At 40.4% G+C, this 15529-nt stretch overlaps 1 protein-coding gene across 1 annotated transcript in view; it reads left to right on the forward strand.

The window, feature by feature from the left end:
- The window catches only part of cd109 (CD109 molecule), a 45413-nt gene that overhangs the window by 1877 nt on the left and 28007 nt on the right, over positions 1–15529 (forward strand). The window contains exons 2-15 of the mRNA XM_084082056.1: positions 436–639; positions 1434–1462; positions 3952–4179; positions 4688–4813; positions 5450–5489; positions 5638–5719; positions 6593–6686; positions 7892–8039; positions 8438–8547; positions 9777–10064; positions 10521–10622; positions 12021–12083; positions 13598–13774; positions 14406–14558. Of these exons, the coding sequence (XP_083938182.1) occupies positions 459–639; positions 1434–1462; positions 3952–4179; positions 4688–4813; positions 5450–5489; positions 5638–5719; positions 6593–6686; positions 7892–8039; positions 8438–8547; positions 9777–10064; positions 10521–10622; positions 12021–12083; positions 13598–13774; positions 14406–14558 (1821 nt within the window). The 5' untranslated portion in view covers positions 436–458. The remainder of the gene's footprint in view (positions 1–435; positions 640–1433; positions 1463–3951; positions 4180–4687; positions 4814–5449; positions 5490–5637; positions 5720–6592; positions 6687–7891; positions 8040–8437; positions 8548–9776; positions 10065–10520; positions 10623–12020; positions 12084–13597; positions 13775–14405; positions 14559–15529) is intronic.

Genomic DNA, 15529 nt, shown 5'->3' on the forward strand with positions numbered 1-15529 from the left:
GACCCTCAGGGGTCCTTGGGGGTTCCAGGGGATTCCCGTCAAATTGAGGATACAGATGATCCACTTTAACCATATTGTATACTTTGGCTATTCAAAAATAACCGATCTACAAGCTCACAGCGTGTTGCGACGCATTTTTAGCTGCAATTGTTTTAAACATAAACAAAAAAAACCTTGACAAAGATGAAAATGTAATAATGTTTGTAAAAGAAAATCGTAAAATCTTAACACATCTTCTAGTATGCGGATCCCTGGCACAACAATTTGGGGGTCTGTTTGAGATCGACCGACTGATTTAAATCATGTTCTCCATCTCAGTTTAGATGTTCGGTTCGGCTATTCACCTCTGATTCTCTTTCCATTGCTCCAGTGCTCCAGTGCCGTCTGTCAGTCCAGAGGTCCCCCTGACCTCCTATATGCTGTCTGTCAGTCCAGAGGTCCCCCTACTGCCCTCCTATATGCCGTCCGTCAGTCCAGAGGTCCCCCAGCCCTCCTATATGCTCCTGGCTCCAAAGTCCTTGAGGCCTGGTCTTCCAACTACGGTCTCTGTCACCATCCTCACTGCTTCACCCGTCTCTGTGGTTGCAGAGATTGTAAACGGCGACAACATCGTCACTTCAAACGCGACTGTTAATGGAGGTGAATTTTTTTGTTACTTTTACAGTGTTGATTTTGTTGACTAAAACTATGGCGAAAAATGTTTGTCGACTACCTTTTTTCACACAGTAAATAAAAACGAAATAAAAACTAAGCTATGATGACTAAAACTAAGACTAAATATATTGATCATTTCGTCAACAGATAAAAACTAGACTAAAATGTTTGTGAGGGACTAGTGGAGAAGAGATCCAGTAGAACTTAAAGACAAGTCATTTTTTGTTTGGTTGCGCTCGGGTGTTGCGCTCTGAAAATAGCAGATCTACAAGCTCACAACGCGTCGCGCTGCGACGCGTTGTGAGCTTGTAGATCTGCTATTTTCAGCATGCAACCAAGTGTAAAATCAGCCACTACGACGCCATCAAGGCACCGCCGGAATACATTTTAGTTTTCTGTATATTTAGTCGACTAAAACTAGACAAAAACTAAAACATTTCAGGTGACTAAAATATGACTAAAACTAAATGGAATTTTATTCCAAAGACTATGACTAAAACTAAATCAAAATTTGTTGTCAAAATCAACACTACTTTTACTGCTCTGCTTGTACCTGCAGAGAGTGACATGTAGACCCTCTTGAATCTTGAACTTTTAGTTTTCAAACTGTGTCATTGTTTGTTTTTAACAATGTAATGTTTGTGATCTACAATGAAAGTTCTCTCTACGGCTACACTAGCTGTAAGAAACTTAAAAAGACCCCCCCCCCCCCCAAAAAAAAAAAGCCAGCTGGCTGAAATGTAAAATTAACTGAATTTATTTGACATTTTCTTTACAAGGTTCAACAGAGCTGTTGGTGTTGCCACCGGTAAGTACATACTACATGATAATACAGTTTTAAGCCTAGTTTGATTGATTGATTTGATTGAATACTTTATTGTCAAAGATGTAAACAGCACAAAAGTGCAGTAACACTTGGGCTAATAGCAGAACACAAAAAAGTCCCGGGGACGAGTTTCCATTGTGGTTCTATGTAATTCAATTCATCAACAGAGCATAAAATATGAACACATTAATACATGTCATCAAAAGATACAGAGGAGAAAAAAGGAAAAACGGGGCGGGAGTGTATTTCCCCTCATATCAAGGGGATTTAATTGATTGACTGATTGAATACTTAATTGATTGAATACTTTATTAACAGTTTGCAAAAAGTACAGAGGTACTGTTAAACCAAAATGGGTCCAAATATCTATCTCCACTCGTAATTTTTGGACATATGTTTATGGACATATGAGGCCAGTGTTTCGTATCCTTTAATGGCTGGTGTCAGGGTGTTCCACTTTTTTCTATTTTGGTGGCAGTAGTAGAATCTTTGTTTGTGCTAAATTTGGAGATCGTAGGCGCTCTCTCTCGTGTTGTGACTGATGTGGCTGTCGCTCACTCTGGAGACATAGTTAGACAGGTACACTATGTGGGCACACTGACCCTCTGAGTATCTTAAATACCTATCCCATTGATATTTGTCTTAACCGATTAAGACCTGAGGTCCCGATTCTACAAAATGTCTTCTAAATCCCAACGGTTTTCTGAAAAACGTGTGTTTCTATATCCGTGGTGCTCGAACTTTTTCAGTTCAAGGACCCCCAAAATGATATGTATTTGGCCGCCGACCCCCATCTCAAAATGTTTTGTTCCAGGGACCACCCAGAAGCAAAGATTTGAGTTAAAAATGTTTGCTTTAAAACAATATATATATTCAATTTGCACACATTTTCACGATTTTTCAAAAATAGCAGATCGAGCTTGTATATCTGCTATTTTTGAATAGCCAAAGTGCAAATTAATGCTTTTTTTTGCTCAAATCAAAAAATTACACAGCCACAATTTAGCAGCTTCAACGGCGACTGCAGTTGACATAGTTTTTCTCACCCGAGTTTACCGAGGGAGGGAACAGAGTCTTTTCATTGACCCGGATCTTTCTAGCTGATGTATGTGGGTCTCATATTTGCAACAGGTCACTCACTCATCACCAACCCGCTGCCTTTCTGATTTATAATGCCACCGCGCCCCATGTTGTTTATGGACACGTGAGAAGCCTATATGGTCCTGTTGGACCTCTCTGTATAGCACCAGCAAATACTGTATGCTGACTAGGTCACTCGTGACCTAGGTATTGCAGCCAACCATTGTCCCCGAGAACAATCACTTCTTTTGCCTTTTTCGTGTGGGAAAATGCTCAGAGATCCTCTGGTCTAGTGCAAACTGCACCCAAAGGCCCACATCTCTTTGGAGGCGGCTTTTTATAATGAGCACAAGATTGAATGCAAACATTTTCCTCTAGAGGCAGGGGTTTTTCAACCAGTGGTCCGGGGACCACCACCAGTGATCCTATCCTTGGGGGAGTATACAGGGGGTCCCCAGCTAAATTTTAACCACTTCGCTTTGGCTGTTCAAAAATATCAGATGTACAAGCTCGTAGCGCGGCACTGAGTGCCGTGCTATGAGCTTGTAGATCTGCTTTTTTTGAAAAATCTTGAAAAATGTATGCATATCTTTGAATATTTATATTTTTTAAAGCGAGATTTAGCTGGTATCTTTGCTGCTGGGGGTCCCTGGCACAAAACATTTTCAGATGGGGGGTCCGCGGCCAAATGTTTATCAATTTAGGGGTCCTTGGCATGAAAAAGGTTGAAAACCACTGATGTAGCGGATGTGCACATATTTTTTGACCTCTTTCAATCTGGCGTCCCTATTTTGGGCATGGCATCATAGGTGACAATCTTTAAAAGTTTTCTTCAAAAATAGCAGACCTACAAGCTTACAGCGTGTTGTGACACGTGAGCTTGTAGATGAGCTATATTAGAATTTTCTATAAAAATCTTTTCAAAAAGAATGGGTCAGAACATCGGTAATCAGTGGTCTAGGACATTAGTCAGAGTGGGGTCCGGCGCCCGCCAGGGGTCCTTGGGGGTCCCCAGCAAAATGTGTTAATACAGCATCAGAATCATTTTAACCACTTTATCCATTTATGCATTGGCTATTCAAAATATAGCCGATCTACAAGCTCACAGCATTTACATTTTTTTTAATCTTGAAAATGTTTGGAGAATTTTGAATGATCTTACATTTTTTTTTAACACAAATCTTCTCTCCTGGGGGTCCCTGGCACAAAACATTTTCAGAGAGGGGGTCCGCGGCCAAATAAATATCAATTTGGGGGTCCTTGACATGAACAAGTTTGAGAGCCACTGGTCTGGGATGTGCCAGAATAGGGATCGGCATCAGGCCCAGATATCTGGCACCGTTCGGGCTCCTACTTCCCTCATTGTTCCGTCTCATTTCCTACGTCTGCAGATAACGCAAACTGAGAACAGCCGCTATGAGCTGACAGTCAGAGGCTACGCGGGGGGAGTTCTGGTCTTCAGCAACTCATCCGCTCTGCACTTCGACTCCAAAAGTGCATCGACCTTCATTCAGACAGACAAGCCTCTCTATCGGCCTGGCCAGGTAGTGAAAATCAGGGCTGTGTCCATTCACCCAGATGGCAAGCCCTACGATAGTCCTGTGGATATTATCGTTAAGGTGAGCGTGTTGCCCATATGTTTGACATTTCCTATATTTGGATTGTTGTTTATAGTTTATAGTTTTTCATGTTCGTTTCTCATTCATCTTGGTCTTACATGCTGCTTATGACACCTTATATAAATATTTATATATAATATAAGTCAAGGTTTCTGTCTACACATCAATATCCTGAGGGTTAACTGTGCGAGTGAAAAAATAGTATTGTTTTGTCTGTCTGTCGTACCTGGTTTGTCTTTGTCATTTTGTATAAAGCACCTGGTGAGGTTACATAGCCTACTAGTACTACTAGTACAATATGTTGCATGTTATTAAATTGTAATTGCGTACACATATTACACCAAGTACTGTAGCCGGTGCACACGTTGTCAAGTCACAGGTTTACACTGTGTGCCTGCACTGAGTGTGTTACACGTTACACCTTCCTCCAGGGTTGCAGGGAGTTGGCCCTGGGACAGTGTTTTGATTGTTGTGTCCTTTCTGTATCACCCCTCTCCACGTGAGGCAGGATCCCCGGGGAAACCGGATTCGACAATGGTTGTCTTTGGACAGTGTTCTTGGGGTGGTGTCCCTGCAGTACCAGTTGTCTGATAACCCCCCGCTCGGCAAGTGGACCATTCACACATCAGTCAATGTAGGTCTGCTTTGACATGCATGCATACTTGTATAAACCTCTAAAAAAAAAAACACTCCATGCATCATGTTCTATACCTCTAAAAACACTGGTATCATCGAATACTTGTAATGTATTGAATAATAAACCAGTCTCATATAAGAGGCTACAGCATGTTCTCGTATTATGACACTCTAGAAATATGGTTCTAAAGAGTCTAAACAATTTACAACTTAATTTTGATCATCACTCCTGAAGGTCATTACACACCGGCGATTATGCGAATATACGCAAAATTCAGACTCTTGATAGTTAATAATCTTAATAATAATTAAAAGGCGCTTTTTCGCTCCGTGGAAGCTTGCGTTGACTATAAGGTTAAAAAAAAAAAATATTATTCGCATGAAAAAATCGCCCCCGGTGTGTTTTTTTTTGTTTACAAATCGAACCCTGTACTGTATGTATGTTTCCAACTTGAATTGTTCTGAGTATGCATTGTATTGTTTTGTAGTTTGCTGCATCATATGCTAATACAGCCTTGAAATGCTCTAGATAAGTCTATATTTGAGAAGGAAGTTTTGAATTGCATACATGGCTAAAATATGAAGTTCATTAATTTGTGTTTTAGTTCATTTCAAAGATTTCCCTGTCTTGCAGAATATTGTCAGTGAAAAGCATTTTAAAGTGGATCATTATGGTAAGCATCATTCTAGTGTTTATTTAAATCTGCCAATGTATTATGTACGTATTGGCAATTAAATCAATTCCCACATTGTCCCACGACTTTCTTCATCAGTAAGTGATGCAGCACTGTCTTCAAAACTGCTGTTTCATTTTGTTTCCAGTACTTCCCAAGTTTGAGGTTGTGATTTCGGCACCTCCTAAAATATTTCACGACGACAACCTGCGGGGCTCCGTCACTGCCAAGTGAGTCCATCATAGTAGTGCTGTAGTAGCAATAGTAATATAAACTACACTGCCAAGTGAGTCCACAGTATTGTTCTGGGCACTTTTACCCATTAAGACCTGAGACCGCTTCTAAAAAAAAAATCGAAATTCGAACAGTTTTTTGGAAATAAATATTAAAAAAAAAAATCTCGATTTTTCAAAAATAGCAGATCTACAAGCTCATAGCGTGGCACTCGGTGCTGTGCTATGAGCTTGTATATCTGCTATTTTTGAATAGCCAAAGAAATCTAAAGTGACACAGATCCGTTGCAGGTCTAAATGGGTTAAGTCTACTGATGTTTCTTATGTGTCTGTTTATTTTATGTATTGCTGCTCAATTGTCTTGAGCAATTGAACTTGCTTCCTGGTTTCTGACTTTCCATATTTTTATAGATTCTACTATTACTTATTTATTATTAACTCCAGCTAACTCCACCAAAGGGGGGGTGGAGGGGGTGGAGTTAGCTGGTTTTGCTGACGTCAGGCTCCACCCCCTTTTGACCTCCAACCTCATTGTGAGCTTGGGGGTCCATTTAGCTGTTCTTCTTATCAATGATGAACAAAACCTCCCCTCTCGACAGCAGAGATATATAACATACATTAATATCACTATAGAAGCACTAGTGCTGTAGTATTGTCAGGAGGAGTAGTAGAAGTTGTAGTTAAAAGCATTGCGCTTAATTTATACGCTGTCGTACAACAAAGTTTAAATCAGTCTTTACACTTTATCTATCCAGGGAGTGTTGTCTTTCAGCAAACACCTTGCTTCTATTCTGACTATCACAGTAATGCACTGTCTATGAGGGATGCCAAGGATGTAAGATTTCAATATAACATGTTCTGATTCCTCAGGTACCTTTACGGCAAGCCTGTCCGCGGACGCATGAACATAACATACCTGCATCATTTTCATGGCACTGAAGAGTCTTATTATGAAAGCCAAGAGGTAAGCCATCCCTGTTTAGAGCCACTATGAGTAGCATGTACACTGCAATGCATCTCATGATATCTTATCGTATCTTACCTTAATTACTATGCCTTATTGGAATTTATTACATTTGTATGTGAATCAGCTGAAGGTCAAATCACTGTGCAATACGGCAGATATATCATTGTATAGTAAATATTTTTTATCACATACCCAGCCTTTATTTGTCCTGGGTGAGAGGGTGATTAAAGGACCAACCGGGTGATACGTTTGCTCTAATTGGTCAGCTGCGCTATCAGCCCGAGGGATAATATGGCAGCTGAGCAGTCAGTGCGCAAGCTGCAGCCGTATATAAGCCAGCCTGCGATCAACTGCTTTTGCAGATCTGGTCTAGAGAGAATCAGCAGATGCGTACATGGTCTGTGCTTCCAAAAATAATTACCATCTGCAAACCAGGGGTGTCACAGTGTTAGTTTATTCAGCTGTACTTGAGACGTGAGACTAGGTTAGTCGTCTCGATTCTGCATTTATGTGGGGGTACAATAGCATTGCGGCGCCCAACTGGACATGAATTTTATTTGTAGGCAGGTAGGCAGGCTCTAGACCGGATCACACAGGTTAATTTGGAATGAAAACCACAGTGGAAAGCCAGGTGATGTGATGTTCGTATATCAGCCCCAGGGATGATATGGCAGCTGAACAAAATCAGCCCAAGCTAAAGTGCGACCGCACCCTGAACTGTCACCACGAGTGACCTCACCTCTGAAGGAACTCACCGTGTCAGACATGGATGAAACCCGGCCGTCAAACATGTTTTGTCAAATTCATGGCTGGGCAGACACTGGCGTTTTAATCCGGGCACAAAGGAACCAAAATACACAGCGGAGAACAGTGTCTTGTAATGGTTCATACAGAATGGCCCTGTAATAGCAAAGCCAGACCTGTTCTCAGCCGACTCCCTCCCCACACTGTTGGAAAATCCCTGTGGGACTACCATTTTATTTGCCTGGCAGTTCTCGGTTTCCAAACTCGGGAACAACAAATGACGGGGCAAAAATCTATAATTATTATTTGTAATATTAACCACTTTCAGCTTGGAATCCCTATTTTCAAAAATATAATTTTTTGTTTGTTCAGAAATGTTAAAACATTGCTGATATACAAGTTTGTTGTTATGTCTTCTTACGTGTACTATATATAATAATTATATTGCTTTCAAACAGATTGATGGGACCACATCCTTCACATTTGAGGTGCCTGACTACGTGTCCGACCAATTTTACAAACGGGACGTAGAGTTCAACTACTTTGGTGATTTTAGAGCTGATGAGTTTGTGACTGTTCTGGTTAATGTCACAGAATCCCTAACAGGTAAATCACCATTCAATGCTCATTATCAGCATTGCTTTTGCTTTTTGAGACACTTTCACTACCCAAGTACCCAAAATGCTATGTTTTTCAAACAAATGACCAGGTAAATCTAAATGATTTAACTCAGTGGTTCTCAAACATTTTCATGTCAAGGACCCCAAAATATATTGTGTATGTATTTGGGTGCGGACACCCATCTGAACAGATTGTGTGCCAGGGACCCCAATAACAGACGATTTGTGTTATCAAACTTTTTCAAGATTGTTCAAAATGTTTATAGATTTTTCAAAATCGTATAGGGGTTTTAAAGTTGATCAAATATCACTCCTAAAACAAATGTCATCGACACAGTACAGTCACATCACTATTTATTTTATTTTCTCCTGCTTCTATTTCAGGGTTGACATTTAGCAGTACAACGGAGGTGTCTCTGGCAAAGGAAAGATACAAAATAACCTTTCAGGGATGTCCCACATTTATTCGACCATCTTTGAACATAACTGGTCAGGTATGTATAGCGACGTCAAGTCACATTTTCATGCGTCACTATAGAGCACCAAAGTCTGACGTAATTTACACATCCTAGGTTTGTCTACCTGGTTTGCGGTTTTCCACCCCATTCTGAATCCCCATAGACGTATTTAATATTGTGTCAAATAAGAACTGTGTTCCAAAAATAAACAAATGACCCCGGCGGTTTTACTCTTATGGATATGAAGCATCAACTGACGTTACTTCCGCCAAATTAGTTCCGAATTAGTTCAATTTTCGCCAGAAACAGACTGTATCAAATATAAGTCACTGACTATCATAAACGATACAGAACCTCCTCCCTGACAATATCGCCAAGACAGTTTGTTTATTTTTGGACCACAATTCTTATATGAGACGATTCTATGATGACCCAATGTTATTCTCCATAGAGAGATTACTTTACGAACCTGGGGATGAACGAGTGACGTCAGGACTTCTGTACTCTATTCACCCAAAATGAGTCTTCTTAACTTCTTAGGGGAACATCAAGCTACATACTGTACATTACATCCAACTAATTTAATTTAATTCTTTAAGCTGAATGCTTTAAAGAAAATGACACACATTCAGTTCAGATGAACCTCTAGTATATTGGAACTGCCATGTTGGCATCACAAAAATGTAACATTTGGAGGCCGCTTCTAGTATAACTACAAGCTCACAAACGTTTGCCTATAGTAGTAGTTTTCAACCTTTTTTGCATCAAGGACCCCCAAATTGACACATATTAGCCCAGGGACCCCCATTTGAAAAGATATGCCAGGGACTCAACAATTTTGATTTCTTGGGGGTCCCATCTAGACTGTAGTATCATCATCAGTGTTCATTTAACTCTGAGAGTGTACAAATGGAACCAAATGGACCCGTTGGGGTCCATTTGGTTCCATTTGTACACTCAGAGTTACAGACACACACGGGTCAATTTGGTTCATAATAATTATTTTGTCTGGGGACCCTAGAACCCCCTCAAGGACCACTGGTGGTCCCCGGACCACTGGTTGAGAACCACTGGCCTATACCAAATGTTTGCTTATTTTCACAGAATGTTTGCCTTTTATGACATTCCCAGAATAGGGACCCTGAGGGTTCATGTTAATTATCAGTAGCTAAAACGACTAGAACAGGGAGGCCACATCGTCACTAAACTCTGTCATATTTCTAAAAGGTGCTGCATGTGAAAACAAAGTGTCTAATTTTTTTCAGTTGAAAGTATCCACATACGATGGGCTACCCCCGCCTATGGAAGACCAGGGCAAGACGGTGACAGTAAGAGTCACGCAGCATGGCCGTGGTCCCTGGAGCTGGTGGTCTGACGACACTTTGGACATGGGGGGTCCTAACCTGCTGATCCCGCCCGCTGGGGGGGGCAGGCCCGTCCCCCACATCCCCGACAAGAAGTCCGTAGTGGAAATGGAGTTTCCCTTAACCACAGACGGAGTCATTCCCCTTTTCCTTCAGCTCGCAGATGACGTCGAGAGGGTCTCGATCGATGTAAAACCCTTCAACACACTCATCCGTTATATTGCATACACGCCATAGCTGCTAGATTTGAATGAAATCAAGATTCATCCGATTTAACCCATTTAAGACCTGAGACAATTCTTAAAAAAATGTTTTTTGAAAAAAAAAAAAAAAAAAATAGCAGATCTACAAGCTCATAGCGCGGCACTCGGTGCGGCGCTATGAGCTTGTATATCTGCTATTTTTGAATAGTCAAAGAAATCTAAAGTGACACAGATGCGTTCCAGGTCTTAATGGGCCAATATATATATATTTTTAAATTATTATTTAAAACAATGCTTCCATGTATGTTTGCTTTATGCTCAAATGACTTATGTCCTCACCAACATTATTTAGCTTCTTCTTGCCTCCATCAGGGTACCACCATGTGAATGATATTTGTCTCTCATGTGTGTGTTTCTGTGTCATTTATTGGGGCTCATTCAGGCTTCATTTGAGGACACTCAGGCGAGTCTTGAGCTGCTCCGCAGTTACTCATCACCCAGTCAGTCCTACCTGCAGGTCCAGAAGCCCCTGCAGTCTCCACAGGTAATGCAGGCAAATACCAGGTACCATGTGCATGGTAGACATGGATGTCCTTGTCAAATGTAGCAAAACAAGGACACACAAGAAAGATAATATGTTCACAAAACAGTACATAAACAACCCACGTCATATGTATATCTAATTCCGGGCTATGTTTGATGCCTACACCCCTGCCCGACCACTTCGGTCTGCCACCTCGGGGCGACTGATTGCCTCGTCACTCAGGGGTCCTTCTGGTCGATCGACACGGTCACGACTTTTTTCTGTTCTGGCCCCACAGTGGTGGAATGAACTTCCCACTGAAGTCAGGACAGCAGAGTCACTGCCCATCTTTCGCCGCAGGCTGAAAACCCACCTCTTCAGGAAACACTACCCTTATCCTCTTTGCCTGGCCTACTTGTTGTTAACACATTGGGTGCCAGGTTTTTTTTAAAACAGAGTACACTGAGTGCCAGGATTTTTAACCATTTTTTAGGAGCCGAGATACAGGCTTTTGAAGTCATAAGTTAACCAGAAAGTGGATTGGAGTCAAAATCTTCGGAAAATGATATCTCCTGGTGCTTAGAAGGTAAAAAAAAAAAATGTTTTGAAAAAAAAAAAATTTGATTTTTTTTTTTTTTTTTTTTTTAAACGTATATATACGGTTTTGGCACTCCGTGGTTGTAATGCAAAAAACGTATATATACGGTTTTGGCACCCAATGTGTTAACTAGTTGTACGAACTCTTGTTTTAGTTTTGTATTGTTTTATTGGATCTTGTTTAGTCGATACACTTATTTGTCTGAGCTCGTGCTCATTTGATTTTGCTATTTTGTCTCATCTGTTTAAGAAAGTAGGTAGCTGATATATTGCACTTTTACCTTAGCGCTAGGTATACTTTTGGTTGCTTGTTTTTTGCAGGAAATGCACTTAAGACTTCTGGTGATTAGTAGTTTTCTTACCTACCTATGTTGAATACACTTATTGTAAGTCGCTTTGGATAAAAGCGTCTGCTAAATGACTGTAATGTAATGTAATTCACTGTACTGTATGCTAACAAATAGTTCTCAGATTATACAGTCCTTTAAATAAAACATGAAGCTGTCTTGGTTCAACTCATACTGAAATAGTGGGGTGGGTGGACTGGGGTTTTCATCACCCTTTAACTGCTGCACAGTCAGATGGTTCTCCTTTTGCAGCTTAGAGCGAGTTGTGACATTCATATTTACCTTTTATCAATGAAATCATTTACTTCAATCACTAGGGAATAGTATGGCAACCCACACAGTGTGGTTTGCTTTACTATTGGGGTCCACACCCGACAGAAAACCACACCATACCGCCACAGCTGATGATGTGGGGTTCTCATGTTCTTAGTTTGATATACAACGGCATTAATTGACAAATTCCTTTTGTCTTAAGGTTGACGTTCCCCTCCCGTTGATCATTCAGAGAAACTTCCCGGTTTCTGAGGTTCACTATATGGTAAGTATAGCCTACCTGCTCGGTGAGAAACACTGTTCATCTTTCCACGGCTCATTCATACTGTAGATCAGTGGTGGAAAGTAACTAAGTACATTTACTCAAGTACTGTACTTAAGTACAATTTTTAGGTATTTGTACTTTACTTGAGTATTTCCAATTTCCAATACTTTTACTTCTACTCCACTACATCTCAGAGGCAAGTATTGTACTTTTACTCCTCTACATTTATTTGAAAACTTTAGTTACTAGTTACTTTTCAGATGTAAATTATGATATTATGAAACATACATTAACCAGTTCAAACCTATTTTATACCTATAGGCTATTTGAAAATAGCAGATCTACAAGCTCACAACGCGTCGCATCGCGACGCGTTGTGAGCTTGTAGATCGGCTATTTTCAAATATTTAGTACTTTTACTTTTGGTACTTTAAGTACATTTTGATGCCAATACTTTTGTACTTTTACTCAAGTACATTTTTAATTCGGGACTTTTACTTGTAACAGAGTAGTTTTATATTGCAGTATTGGTACTTTTACTTAAGTAAAGAATTTGAGTACTTTTTCCACCACTGCTGTAGATGCAGTGGTTCCCGACCCCTTTCTGGATCAGACCTGATGAGGACCTGTAGTTGGACCCTCCAGAAAAATGCGATTATGCGATCGCAGAATTTACCGCATAATCAGCAAAATGGCGCATAATTATGCGGGGGTAACGTTTATTCAAAAAGGCTGCATCGCATCGTATAATAAGCGCGTCACATCGCATACTATGTGCTTCGCATCGCATATTTCGCAACTTTTCACATATTTCGCATTTTTCACAACTTTGCATGTTGCTGCATATTTCACAACTTTCCGCATATTTCGCAACTTCCCGCAATTTCACCGCATAAAATTGCAAAAAGAAATGCATATTTCATCGCATAATCAAGAGTTTTAGCCTGCATAATCATTCATTTTTGTCCGCGTTGGATGTGCGTGCATCGCCTTGGACTGCATTTCTATTTGACGGTACAGTAGGTCGCGGTAGTAGCCAGAGGTTGTAAACCAGTGGTGTAAAGTAATTAAGTACATGCACTCAACCACTTTACTGGAGTATTTCCAAATTTCAGTACTTTTACTTCTACTCCACTACATCTCAGAAGCAAATTTTATACTTTTACTCCACTACAATTATTTGAAAGGTTCGTGATGTGATACGTTGTGAGCTTGTAGAGCAGCTATTTTTGAACATTTTTCAATAGGGCCTAACCACTTAAACCCTTTTATACTTCACTGACCGTAGTCTCCCAGGGCGCTGTACTTGGTCAGCTCATTTATTTCCCTCAACACCAAAATCGCTCAGCCCGGAAATAGACTATGTCTGTAAGATCGGCTATGCTCGCCCCAGAATAGGGACGTATGTGTTTTAAGTGGTTTAATAGTACAGTCCTATACACTTATTGGGATGGGTGTGTGTGTGTGTGTGTGTGTGTGTGTGTGTGTGTGTGTGTGCGTGCGTGTGTGTGCAGGTGGAATCCAGAGGCCAGATTGTGTCAGCTGGCACAAGTTCTGTTTCCAGTTTGGCTGTCACCCCAGAGAGGTCGTGGGCACCACTGGCTTGCATCATAGTCTACTGTGTACGTCCTGATGGAGAGATCGTCAACGATGTGCTACAGCTCCACGTCGCCCACAGCCTGAAAAACCAGGTGGCTATTTTATTTCAATGAATAAAAACTTTGGTTTAGCTAACTCCACAGGACAAATTAATAATTGAGCCTAATCATTTAGGCTGTAAATATCTTTTTCTTTTTTGGCGATGATTCAATAGCGACTGTATATGACAGCAGTCACAGCAGTGGTGTAAAGTAACAAAGTACATGTACTCAAGTACAGTATTGTTCTTAAGTGCAATTTTGAGGTATTTTTTTTACTTTACTTAAGTACTTTTACTACTCCACTACATCCCAGAGGAAAATATTGTACTTTTACTCCACTACAATTATTTGAAACTTTGTTTTGATTAGTATTTTATTATTACAAAATGACGTTAACGATGCGACGTGTTGTGAGCTTGTAGATCTGCTATTTTCAAAAGATTCTTTATGAATTTTAGACGTAATGATAACTTGTGAACCAGGACATTCTGCATAATGAGCACTTTAACTTTTGGTACTTTAAGTGTATTTTGAAGCCAATGCTTTTGTACTTTTACTCAAGTAAATTTTGATTACCCCGGACTTTTACTTGTACCATTGCAATATTGATACTTTTGATTACTTAGGTAAAAGTCAGAGTACTTTTTTCCACCACTGTATGACAGAGTGCTGTGTCTGCCAGGTGTCTGTTCATTGGAGTACCTCGCAGGCCAGGCCCGCTGACACGGTCACTTTGAGTTTCGATGCGCTTGAGCCGGGCTCTCTGGTCAGCCTCTTGGTGGTGGACAAGGCTACACGCTTGACCGGCGCACAGAATGACATCACAGAAGAAAAGGTGAGGAAAGACTGCATTGTTTTGACATAACCCATCAAGACCTGAGGCCGATTCTACAAATGTCTTCTAAATCCCAACAGTACTCGAAAAAAAAACGTAGGTTTCTATATCAGTGGTGCTCAAACTTGTTCATGTCAAGGACCCCCAGAATTATGTGTGTTTGGCTGCCGACCCCCAGCTCAAAATATGTTGTTCCAGGGACCCCCAGAAGCAAAGATTTGAGTACAAAAAAAATGTTTTAAAACTATATATATTCAGAGATTTTCATACATTTTCACGATTTTTCAAAAATAGCAGATCTACAAGCTCATAGCGCGGCACTTGGTGCCGCGCTATGAGCTTGTATATCTGCTATTTTTGAATAGCCAAAGTGTAAAATAATGCTTTTTAGCTCAAATCAAAAAGTGACACAGATGCGTTCCACGTCTCTAGACCTGAGTATAAGAGGCTCTGTACTTGGACCACTTTTTCCCCGTCTACAGCAAGGGGCCCTATTTTCGCCAGTGCCTTACCCATTATCCCTAAACTTCTTTGCCATTTTTTTACTATTTTTAAAAAACATTTTCAAATAGTTCAAATAGCCAATCTGCAAGCTCACATCGTGTCGACGTAGACTAGTTGAACTATTCAAAAATGTTTTTTAAAAATAGTTTAAAAAATGGCAAAGAAGTTTAGGGATAATGGCTAATGCACCGGCGAAAATAGGGCCCTTATCTCTTTACCAAAAAATAGCCGATCTACAAGCTCAGAACGTGTTCTGCTATTTTTGGCCCTCCAAAAATAGCTACGGTTACTACTGCTACTACTACAGCTGCTACTACCAATACTAATACTAATATTCATATCACATCACAAGATCACAAGATAAATGTAGGAAGAGTAAAGGTTCAAATGCTATAAAATGTCAGATGGTACGGCCTTGTTCTTATATACATAACATCGTGCGTATCCGTAAATAATCCGTTTCAGTC

This window comes from Gymnoscopelus microlampas, assembly GCF_963454915.1.
Source record: "Gymnoscopelus microlampas genome assembly, chromosome: 16".
Classification (NCBI taxonomy): Eukaryota; Metazoa; Chordata; class Actinopteri; order Myctophiformes; family Myctophidae; genus Gymnoscopelus; species Gymnoscopelus microlampas.